The following is a 12,389-nucleotide window of genomic DNA, read 5'->3' on the forward strand; positions in this document are numbered from 1 at the left end:
TTATTTCATGGATCGATAGGGGTATATTTAAAAGGCTTAAACCCAATTTCTCACCACCTGATCATTCTTTTTAGCGGAGTTATTTACAAAAATGCATTTTTTGGGATATTTTACTTCTAAGCTAATATCTTTGCTCCAGATTGTCGTAAACCAAAAAATAAACATACATTCTCTTCCTTATAATATTTTCTATCGTTGTATGTAATTTCATTGTATTTGAGTGACAAAATGGCAGCCATTTAAAGTCAAATTCTTGCTGTTAAAAAACACATTTTTGTCATTATTTCGAAAAAAGCTTATATCATGATTGACATTTTTCTAATTTATTTTGTAGCCCTATTCATGTCCTGCATTTTACAGAAAAAATCAGCTCTTTATCACCAAAGATGGCCGAGCAATTGATAAATGAACGCATGCAAAACCGGTGCGAAAACACCCAAAAATATCGTTTTTTGGGAATAACTCGGCTTCAGAGTGTCCTACGACAAAAAATAAAGCTATTAATTGTTCGTTACAACATTTTCTATCGATTTGGTGCACATTATTTTTGTTGAAACAAATAAAAAATAAGTTATATTAAGTCAAAGACGTTTTTTTGTTTAGCAAACTTTTGCCTTATTATTTTATAAACAGTGCAAGTATTTGCTAACAAAATAAAATACTGTTGTAGCCCTTTAAATTATCTACAATTTAAAAAAAAAAATTAGCTCTCTAAGACCCACACGAGCCGAGTTATTATAAGTTTAAGAAAGCATCATTCCGTAAGAAAATTTAAAAAAATTTCCCTTGTTTATAAGTCGAATAATAGTTCTCAGTGAGAGGGGTTGTTTTCATTGTTTCTTGTTATAAGAGGATTTGTCTCATGTTTTTCGTTGGGCATTTGGAACTTTTTTAAAAAATTAATTTCTCGGCACGTGTGGGTCGTAGAGAGCTATTTTTTTTTTAAATTGTAGATAATTTAAAGGACTACAACAGTAATTTATTTTTTTAGCCAATACTCGCACCGTTTACAAAATAATAAGCCAAGAGTTTGCTAAACAAAAAAACGTCTTTGACTTAATATTACTCATTTTTTGTTTGTTTCAACAAAAATAATGTGCACCTAATCGATAGAAAATGTTGTAACGAACAATCATTAGCTTTATTTTTTGTCGTAGGACACTCTGAAGCCGAGTTATTCCCAAAAAACGATATTTTTGGGTGTTTTCGCACCGGTTTTGCATGCGTTCATTTATCAATTGCTCGGCCATCATTGGTGATAAAGAGCTGATTTTTTCTGTAAAATGCAGGACATGAATAAACTGACAGTGCCTCTCTGCGCAAGGTGAGGCCCTTTTTTCCGACGCTTTGACTGGAGTATCAATGAAGTCGGTCGTTTCGCATTCTTTACATTTAAAACACTTTAACAGTGCTCTAAACTCAAAAATGACAAATTTCGACTTATGCCACTTTGCCTTGAAAGCGACGATATATCACTCAAGGAGACTAACAGAGATTTACCACACACATTCATTTGTTTCGTTTTAATTAACTGCACTTGATTTGAATTTGAATGTTACAAAGAGTTTTCATATGGTATATTGTATAGATTTTATCACTGTACGAATTAGGATTTTAGTCTATTTTCACAGTTTGAATAAGTGGCCAAAATGGGAGACTGGGGTGTCACTTATTCGGACTTAATATATTCTTCTTTCGTTAACTTCAGGAAAGTCAGCGTAAGTACTTAACATAAAAATCCTATGAAAGAGAATCAAGTTTTTGTTATTTTCGAATTTCTTAAAAACTAGAAGATACAAATATTTGGTTTTCAGTGTTTGATTAAATGAGAATCAGTTAATTCAAAGTCATTTTTTTCGAAAACTATTAGTAGAAACAACATAATTTTAGTATGGAATTAAAGGTCAAATGTCAAGCAAATGTGAAACACTTTATAGTAAGTGTTGCCACTTTTTTTAAATATTTTTTGTTCCATTTTAAGTACTTTTTTATAAAATGATCAAAAACATCACTTTTTTTATTATTTATTTATTTGGGACTTTTTAACTTATATATTATAATTTGTATATCAGGACATGCATTAGCTTATGAGGATTCATAAAATTAATAATTATAAATTATTTCATTTCAATTCAATTTTTAAAAATTATAATTTGTAGAGAATACCCTATTTCTTGTGGACAAGGAAATAGCACACATTCAGAAAATCATAAAAATAATCATTTCTAAGCAAAAATTCTAACAATTTTCAATATATTCAATACTACTAAGTTAGTAACTTGTTAGTTGATCACGGTTTTTAAAAGTTCCTTGGCACCTCTTTGGTAAACTTTCAACTAACGTCTGGTATCCACTTTGTGGAGTACGGTACCACGATTCTTTGATCCTGGCCCAAAGATCGTTTGAATTTCCGAATTTTGTTTCCCCAAGCTTAACCTTGACATCAATTTATGAATTTTCTTCGGGGTTAAGATCGTGAATTTGAGATGGCTAGGTGCAAACATCGATTTTTTCGTCCAAAAACCTATCTTGTACTATTTTTGATGCATGTTTGGGTCATTGTCATTTATGAATATGGTTCTTTGGTATTCTTATGTAATATTAAGACAAAAGAATTTATCAATTCTGCTATTCACCTAACCAATGGGTCCTTTTCATGCCAGGAAAATGCACCCCAGACCATCAAATCCTATCCTTCTAGTTTCATCGTCTTGAGATAACACTTTGGCTTGTACTTTTTACATTTAGGGTGATGGACAAATGTTTTGTCATCGCTTGCAATGTTAACCTTTATTTTATAACTCCAAAAGACTCATTCAAAACTGCATGTTTTTATTCAGAGCTTTTTTTTAGCTAATGTCAGGCGTATCCTTTTTAAAAGTCTGCTTGACACTTTTTTCACCGAATTCTATATTTACTTCAGCCAAAATTGTGCGAGGTGACTTAAAAGGCCCACATTTGCGTTTCTTTTTGATCGCTCTATCAACTCGTATGGAAGTTTTGCGGGGAAAAAGTTAACGCAATTTAATTTCAGAGTTTAAATTTCTATTTGCTCTTTCTAAATAAATGGCTTTATCTACCATTTATTCGAAAAATTAAGAGTTTAAGCTAATTGAGAAGGATTTTTCCCTTGACTATGAAGATCGAAAGTAATTCTCTCTTTTTCGCAATTTAATGATTTTTTCTGCCTATTTTTTTCAAAAATACTTGTTAATTAAAATAAATGCATTTTCGTTAACAAACTTTTGAACGCGGAATAAAAATTTAACGGTTAAACAAATGTGTCCTATTTCTGTGTCCACTAGCGACAGAGACGGGAAAAGCATTATAATACTAGTGCAAATAAATATAGAAAATAACGGTACTTTTAAGATTTTTTTGTCTCCATCACTTTATTTCGACAATATACCAACAGAAACAAAATTATAAAAAGCATTCCTAATACCTATCTAAAATTCGATTCGCATGATTTTTCTCAATATTGTACAATTGCTCTGCCCATGGCTGTACGTTTCATTACTGTTGATCAATGTTGAAAATGGGCCAAAAGTCCATACAAAAAAAGCCCATGGTCCTTTGAAAAAAATCAACTTTTCAGGAATGGGTACCTACCTAAAAAAGCATCTGCCCAAAAACTTTGAGCTTGTTGAGCGCCCTGTTCTACTTCAGCTAAAAAGCTGATACTTCACGTGTTTAATACAAAAAACATATGTAACAAGTTTTTAGGTGGGGAACAACGGAAATGTTAAATCCAAAAAAATGTACCACCCTAGCCAACAAAGAATTCTTAAAACACTTGATTTTTTTTTAGGTATTATCCTAATGAAAAACTTAAGAATCGAAATGCTCATTTTTTATTTCCTCTAAGGCGGGACAACGTTCACCGGGTCAGAGTAAAGGCTTATCCACACTGGAGGGTATGCGGTAGCGGTACGGGTAGCGGTGAGGGTACTTGTATGAAAAAAATTCCAAACTGACACATCAACGTTCAGGTGTGGAATTTTTTTAGTACAAATATCGTTACCGCTATACCGCATACCCTCCGGTGTGGCCAAGCCTTAAAAGGAAGTTTTCGAGTGATACGTGCAAAAAATCTTGCAGGTGTGAAGGTAATTGAATTCTTTTTTATTCGAATTATATTTTTTTGGCGTTGCTGTATGTATATTTTACATACAAGGGTTTTTTTTAATAAATGATAAAATATTGTAATTTGCATGTTTAATGTATGTATATAATTTTGGATTTAACGTAGTATATAGGAAATTGATTTAAAAATAGGTATTCAAAATTCCAAGGAGGCTAATACATACAGTTGTGTTCATAAAAATAAAACAAAAAGGCTAATATTATCAACGTTATAATTTCACAAAAGTTTAAACAACAAATTAAATTTAATTAGAGTCTCTAAGGAACACTTGTAATTTAATGGAAAAACCAACAATGTTCTTAAAGAAATTGAACTTTTATTGCAGTCGCGTTAATTTGTTCAGCAAGAATATGAAACTCCTTAATGACCGCAAACATTAGAAAAAATGAAATAAAACAAAACAAAAACGATTTTTCTTTTATAATATTTTTACATTTTATTTGAATGCATTTCAAACCAATTGTGGTTATCATCAGCAATACACTAATTTGACAAAGAAAAGAAAGAAAAAGGAAAGATCATGTTCCTTGTTTCCTTGTTTTGTGGACGCCACAAATGTGTTTTACCGCCCGATCCAATTCGACAGAACTTGGATTCATCGTTCTAAAGTACACCATTAAAGAAGTTGAGCAAGGTGGTGGAAACGCGATGGTGTGGGCTGCCTTTTCTTGGCACGGTGCTGGTCCAATAGTGAAGATAAACCCCAAAATGGATCAGAACTTGTACAAAGATATTATACTGAACCTTTACACGAGAGCGTTACACATGCCGAAGAAAATTCGCCGCTTTAATGGCGCTTCATGCACGAAAATGACCCTAAGCACACTTCAAAATTAGTGGCTTAGAGGTCAATATAGTAAATGTTTTAAAGTGGCCTGCTCAATCACCCAGTCTAAAACCGATAGAAAATTTATGGGATGACGCTGAGGAACGCATTGAAAAACAAAAACCGAACATTTTAACAGATTTGCGCAAGAGATATAGAATGCTTGTTATTCAATACCTAAGCAACGCAGTGAGGCCTAAGTCGAGAGCTTGCCAAGAAGACTCAACTCAGTTTTAAAGAATAACGGATTTCCAACAAATTATATTAAAAAAATATAGTTTTAGTAACGCTAAGTATCATAAATAAGCAATTTTATTGAAATGTGCTAATTGCGTGTCCACACAAAAATGGATATTTTTAGTATTTTTTTAATTTTTTTCTTTCAGATATTAAAATTATAAGATTGTTTTTTGGGAAAATATACTTATATGTGTCAGTAATGTTTTTAACAAAAAAATGTACATATGGAAATAGAAATAAGTTTTCTAAATACAATTTAATTTTTTCTCCTATGAATGTGCTAATTCTTTGTCCAACACTGTATATACAATGGTATGATATTGACAGTTCTGATGTATTATTTTTGTTTCATAGAAAATTTTTATGAAGAACTGTCATACATCAGTGTATGAACGGAGAATCGACTGGAAGTATTCCATTGTTGTATGATACTGTTTCATAGAAATTTATCATACATTGTTTTAATACATTTTGTGTGAATTTTTCATACATTTCATACAGCAAGTCATTTTGCTGTAAACAAAATTTATTTACTTAACAGAAGTATAAAAATGGCAGTTTTGTGTTCATAATTTAATCATAAGGAATATGCACATAATATATTTTTTATTTTTGCAAAGAAAATAATAATTCATTGTCTTTTCTTGTTTTATTTTTAAATATCATGACACGCAAGTTTCTGTTACTTTTCGTTTTGGTTAGTCAGTAAAACAAATTGGGCACGTTCAAAGACCTATCGGATAGGCTATCTGGGATACCCGTATCTGGAATATCTCTTTGAACGAAAAGCTATCCAGATAGCTTGCCAAAGCAGCTACAAAAAAATATGTAAATATTGAAGAGAGGAAATTTTTTCTTTTGAGCAAATTCCTTGTTTTTTATTGTTGCATAGTTCTTGTAAAATCGATTTAACTTTAATTCTTGCAAATTTATTTTATTTTCAAGCTGAATAATCGCGAAAATAGTAATCAAAATAAAAAACAGCCAAATATTTATCAGCTGATCACTCGAATACCTGAGGTAGGTATACCAGAAATTCTCGGATACCTTCAGATTATTTTTTGACAGAAAATGGTTCGTTTCTTTGCTAATTTTTAACATTGTTTACAACAACAAAAAGCTATCCGATAGCTTTATGTTAACTGTTTGAACGTGTCCATTTCCTACACCGAACCTCACAATTCATTCAAACGAAATGTCAAAATAAATACATCAACTACAACAGAATAGATTTTATACATTACTTCTAATGAAATCTATGAAACAAAAAATTGTATCGTCGGTGAAACCAGAAAACTGTGTAACTCCATTTTAGCAAATTTTATAGGAGAGCAAAAAAACAAAATCGTTTTGAAGGCATTTGTATGAGTTTTCATTTTCTAATTTGCTAATAAAATAAAAACTATGAACTTTAAGGGGATTCTGAGTTTAAGGAACGGTAGATATTAGGTTTGTCTAACAGATGGCATTCAAATCTAATTTTCAGAAAATTTGGAGTTACACACTTTTCTGGTTTCACCGACGGTATGTAATGTATGAAAAAAATTTTAATGTATGATGTATGTAATGTACAGTGGCGACAAAATAAATAGCACATGTACCCTAAAATTTCTAAAATGAAAGTTTTTCGCACTTTTATAACTTAAAAGAGCTGTTTTATTAATGAGGAAGTAAGAACACACATATATTTGATTTATTAAAAAAGAAATTGAGTGCATTGAATTCTTTAACAAAAAATAACAACAAAATCATTAATACAGCTCAAGTTTTTTAGGACAAAATAAATAGCACACTTCCTAAAACCACAGCATAAAACCAGCGGTTAATAGACGTAACAAGACTCCGAAATCGTTCAAAAGGTACTGAGTACCAAGCTCGTCGAAATTCCTCCCAAAGTTTGTCCAAATTTGAGGTATCAGACCTGTTAATCGCTTTTCCCACGTCACTCTACAAGTCCTCAATAGGATTCAGATTTGGGGACTGGCTTGGCAATTCCATAACACCGATTTTTTGGACGGATAGTTATCCTGTAGAAATGTCCACTTTAAAGGCATTTCCTTCACAGTAAAAGGTAGAATAGTGTCCCTTAGGATCTCCTTGTACTTAAGGTGGTCCATAATACCCTCTATCCGATGAAATGGCCCCACACCATGCCAAGAAAAACATCCCCAAACAAGAATACTAGCCCCACCATCCTTAACAGTCTATATTTTATACTGCGGGTCACATTTCAACAGCCCCACGCGGGGAATTTCCGTATGGGGCATTTGGAAATACCTCTTATGCCCCGTAGGGAGCATTTCCAAATGCCCAATGGGGGAATTTCCGTATGGGGCATTTGGAAATACCTCTTATGCCCCGTAGGGAGCATTTCCAAATGCCCCATAAGGAAATTCCCTGCGTGGGGCAGTTGAAATGTGACCCGCAGTATAAAATATAGACTGTTAAGGATGGTGGGGCTAGTATTCTTGTTTGGGGATGTTTTTCTTGGCATGGTTTAGGGCCATTTCATCGGATATAGGGTATTATGGACCACCTTAAGTACAAGGAGATCCTAAGGGACAGTATTCTACCTTTTACTGTGAAGGAAATGCCTTTAAAGTGGACATTTCTACAGGATAACGATCCAAAACATAAGACTAAGTCTGTGAAACAATTGCTATCCGTCCAAAAAATCGGTGTTATGAAATTGCCAAGCCAGTCCCCAAATCTGAATCCTATTGAGGACTTGTAGAGTGACGTGGGAAAAGCGATTAACAGGTCTGATACCTCAAATTTGGACAAACTTTGGGAGGAATTTCGACGAGCTTGGTACTCAGTACCTTTTGAACGATTTCGGAGTCTTGTTACGTCTATTAACCGCTGGTTTTATGCTGTGATAAATAATGAGGGTTACCCAACCAAATACTAGTTATTTTCTTTAAACTGTGTCAAAATTTTTGTTAATTTGTTTTTGGTTTTATGAAGTGTGCTATTTATTTTGTCCTAAAAAACTTGAGCTGTATTAATGATTTTGTTGTTATTTTTTGTTAAAGAATTCAATGCACTCAATTTCTTTTTTAATAAATCAAATATATCTGTGTTCTTACTTCCTCATTAATAAAACAGCTCTTTTAAGTTAAAAAAGTGCGAAAAACTTTCATTTTAGAAATTTTAGGGTACATGTGCTATTTATTTTGTCGCCACTGTATGTGATGTACAGTCGTCGGCATAATTATTTTGACTAATTTTCAATTCTCGATCTGATAAGAATAATTTCTAACGGTTAAACTTTACATAGGTAAAGTTGATGGTTATTTATTAAGTATGTTATGGTGAATCTATGATGGTCAAAGTAAGTCATATGAGTGAAATTTGGCGTTCAGGCAGCTTTTTTTGTATTAAAAGTGCTATTTTTTGAGTGGCAAAAGTATTTTGACCAGAATTCTTTTTCAATTTTGGTAAGGTAAATTAATACATTTTGCTTATTTTAAGCATGTATCCAACTGTTGAACATGTTAAGGCTCAGATTCATAAAAAAAATTGGAAACATTTCGCAAATAAATATTGAAATAAGGGCATTTATTGTTACAAGTTAAAATTCCCGTTACCTGTTAATCTAATCAATGGAGAACTGATTTGTTTGCGTCAAATTATATCTAAGCTTATAAAAAAACTCAAGAGTACGAGTACTGAGAAAAATCAGCCATGAATCTGTACAAAACAAAAAATTACACAAAAAAAAGACAATTTTTTTTTTGCGTAGTTCACTTTGAATCCCAAATTGAACCCTAATATCATGGAGCTGGAAATGAAATCCCTAGGGAAGAATTCCTCATCAGAAAGCATAGATTCCCTGGAGACTTAGGAAACACAATTTTGGAACTTATCCAGCAAGAAAAGGACTAGTTAACCTCTTGAAAGCATGTTGAAAACTATGAAATTCGCAAAAAATCATGTTGGTAAGCCTCTTTCTTTCTGGAACAAAGTTATCTAGACAGCTTCCGAACAAAATTCAGTTTTTGAGATTTATGGAGTGCAAAAGAACTTTCATCGGTCCATTAAATCTTGTTCCAGAAAGAAAGAGGCTTACAAACATGATTTTTTGCGAATTTCATAGTTTTCAACATGCTTTCAAGAGGTTAACTAGTCCTTTTCTTGCTGGATAAGTTCCAAAATTGTGTTTCCTAAGTCTCCAGGGAATCTATGCTTTCTGATGAGGAATTCTTCCCTAGGGATTTCATTTCCAGCTCCATGATATTAGGGTTCAATTTGGGATTCAAAGTGAACTACGCAAAAAAAAAATTGTCTTTTTTTTGTGTAATTTTTTGTTTTGTACAGATTCATGGCTGATTTTTCTCAGTACTCGTACTCTTGAGTTTTTTTATAAGCTTAGATATAATTTGACGCAAACAAATCAGTTATCCATTGATTAGATTAACAGGTAACGGGAATTTTAACTTGTAACAATAAATGCCCTTATTTCAATATTTATTTGCGAAATGTTTCCAATTTTTTTTATGAATCTGAGCCTTAACATGTTTAACAGTTGGATACATGCTTAAAATAAGCAAAATGTATTACTTTACCTTACCAAAATTGAAAAAGAATTCTGGTCAAAATACTTTTGCCACTCAAAAAATAGCACTTTTAATACAAAAAAAGCTGCCTGAACGCCAAATTTCACTCATATGACTTACTTTGACCATCATAGATTCACCATAACATACTTAATAAATAACCATCAACTTTACCTATGTAAAGTTTAACCGTTAGAAATTATTCTTATCAGATTGAGAATTGAAAATTAGTCAAAATAATTATGCCGACGACTGTAGATGTATCATCTATGAAATAGGGCCCTGGTTCGTTAAATAAGGTTAAATTTTTTTTGCAGATGGTTTTGTTTTGTTTTTTTTTTTTTGTATTAAAAAGAAGTATCAGGCAGAAAAGAGGCAGAGAATAATATTAAACAATAAGCCATACAGCTGAATTTTTTTATTCACCTCAATAGCGTCAAAAATTTTACACGGGGTTAACTATTTAACGCAATTCACAAACGGCCCAAAATTTAATTGATTTCTGTAACGTCAAAAAATTTACTTCAATAACCTAAACACAGGGCAACATTTTAAACGATCAAGTAAATTGCTAAAGGCATTTTAGTAAGTTACTAAGCCAAAAAGCGCACTGATTTACTAAAATTATTTAAAATTTTGCGCTACTAAATATATAATTTATGTATTTACCTACAAGATATTATTGAATTGATAAAATGTGTAACAATATTGGAAAATTTAACTTACCAACTGGTGTATTATCAATGGCGGTTTTCAACCGTTCAATAAGAACAACTTTTACACCTTTTGTATCCAAACCACGCATTTGCAATTCATTTCGGAGTTCGGCAACTTTCAATTTTTCCAATTTTGCGACATCCATCGTCAGTTATTATATTTAAAGATAAAAATAACAATCGAACAATATATATATTTCGTTTCGCTTAACCGAACAAGGCTTCGTCCATCGACAAACTATACCAAGACTGGAAACTTTCGCAAGTCTTACCCATAAACAAAAAATACCAAGACTGGAAACTTTCGTACGTCTTTCCCCCCAAAACCATAAACAAAAAATACCAAGACTGGAAACATTCGTACGTCTTTCCCCCCAAAACCCTTTTGTGAACAGTGTTGTCTGTGAATATATGTGAAAGCCACCACTTTGGTAAATGACGTTAACTTGCACACATTTATAGATTCACGACATTCACCACACATCCAACACGAATACAACGATAGGTTCACGTAATTCACCACACCTCAAAGCTTGTAGGCAAACGTCAGTTGACCGCCGAGTTTCCAGGCTTGGTATTTTTTGTTTATGGTCAGTTGACCGCCGAGTTTCTAGTCTTGGTATTTTTTGTTTATGGTCTTACCCCACAAAACCCTTTTATGTATAGTGTTGTCTATAGAGGGGTTCACACTGACCAACTTACCGGACAGACCGATTGTCATTTGGCCTGGGCCTATTTCATAGATAATACATCACATAAATCATACATTCAAATTTTTTTCATACATTACATACAATTTTTTGTTTCATAGGTATCATTGGAAGTAATGTATAAAATCTATTCTGTTGTTGTTGATGTATTTTTTTTGACATTTCGTTTGAATGAATTGTGTGGTTAAGTTTTGTAGCAAGTTTTTTTTACTGACTAACCAAAACGAAAAGTAGCAGAAACTTGCGTGTCATAAAATTTAAAAATAAAACAAAAAAAGGCAATGAATTATTATTTCCTTTGCAAAAAAACAAAATATATTATATGCATATTCCTTATGATTAAATTATGAACACAAACCCCCATTTTTATACTTTTATTAAGTAAATAAATATTGTTTACAGCAAAAAGACTTGCTGTATGAAATGTATGAAAAGTTCACACAAAATGTATTAAAATGATGTGTGATAAATTTCTATGAAACAGTATCATACAACATTGGAACCCTTCAAGCAAGAAAACGGAGTCCAGAAAAGACAGTCCGACCTCCGACCGAGAAAAGCGGAGTTGCACACTTGCAACTTTTTGTGTATGAACACAAAGTCTAAGAGAATCGTGGTGAAAACTGAGAAAAGGAAAAAAAAAGTAGACAGACATAGCCAACAAGAGCAAAAGCGTCATTTTGTTATTTTTTGTTGAAGTGTTTAGTCGCGTCGTGTCTCGTGTAGTTGTTAATAAAATATAAGTATAATTATAAACAATTATATCAAACTATTAACAATATGGAAACAAAAAAAGGTATGTTGTATATATCGCTCAAAGTGTTTGGATAAAAGTGATGTGTTTCTGTTTGTGTTGTAGATGTAATCTCTAATGATGAAGAAAAAGGCAGAAGGTGAAACATGCGATTGGGCATCTAAAGAAACACCAACAACAGCAGCAACAACAAATAAAATAAAATGAAAAAAATGTATTCTGTTTTATATTGTATATATTGTGAAAATTTCGTTTGCCAAAATTAAATAAAAAAAAAAACAGTTTCAGTGAAAAAAAAAAAAATCTAGTTCTTTTTTTGGTCGCAAATGCGAAACGTCATCCCTTTTTTATTCCTCTTTCTGGTAGGTTTTCGCTGCTCCGACTCAGGTCCGCCTACGGCTCCGTTTTCTCGGAATGGAGATTTTCACCACACTAAT

General features: G+C 32.2%; 1 protein-coding gene across 1 annotated transcript in view; it reads right to left on the reverse strand.

Annotated features, from left to right (window-relative positions):
• The window catches only part of LOC129907351 (heterogeneous nuclear ribonucleoprotein U-like protein 2), a 217,504-nt gene extending 206,758 nt beyond the window's left edge, over positions 1–10,746 (reverse strand). The window contains exon 1 of the mRNA XM_055983512.1: positions 10,499–10,746. Within this exon, the coding sequence (XP_055839487.1) occupies positions 10,499–10,634 (136 nt within the window). The 5' untranslated portion in view covers positions 10,635–10,746. The remainder of the gene's footprint in view (positions 1–10,498) is intronic.
• Positions 10,747–12,389: the final 1,643 nt, after the last annotated feature.

This window comes from Episyrphus balteatus, chromosome 1, assembly GCF_945859705.1.
Source record: "Episyrphus balteatus chromosome 1, idEpiBalt1.1, whole genome shotgun sequence".
NCBI lineage: Eukaryota > Metazoa > Arthropoda > Insecta > Diptera > Syrphidae > Episyrphus > Episyrphus balteatus.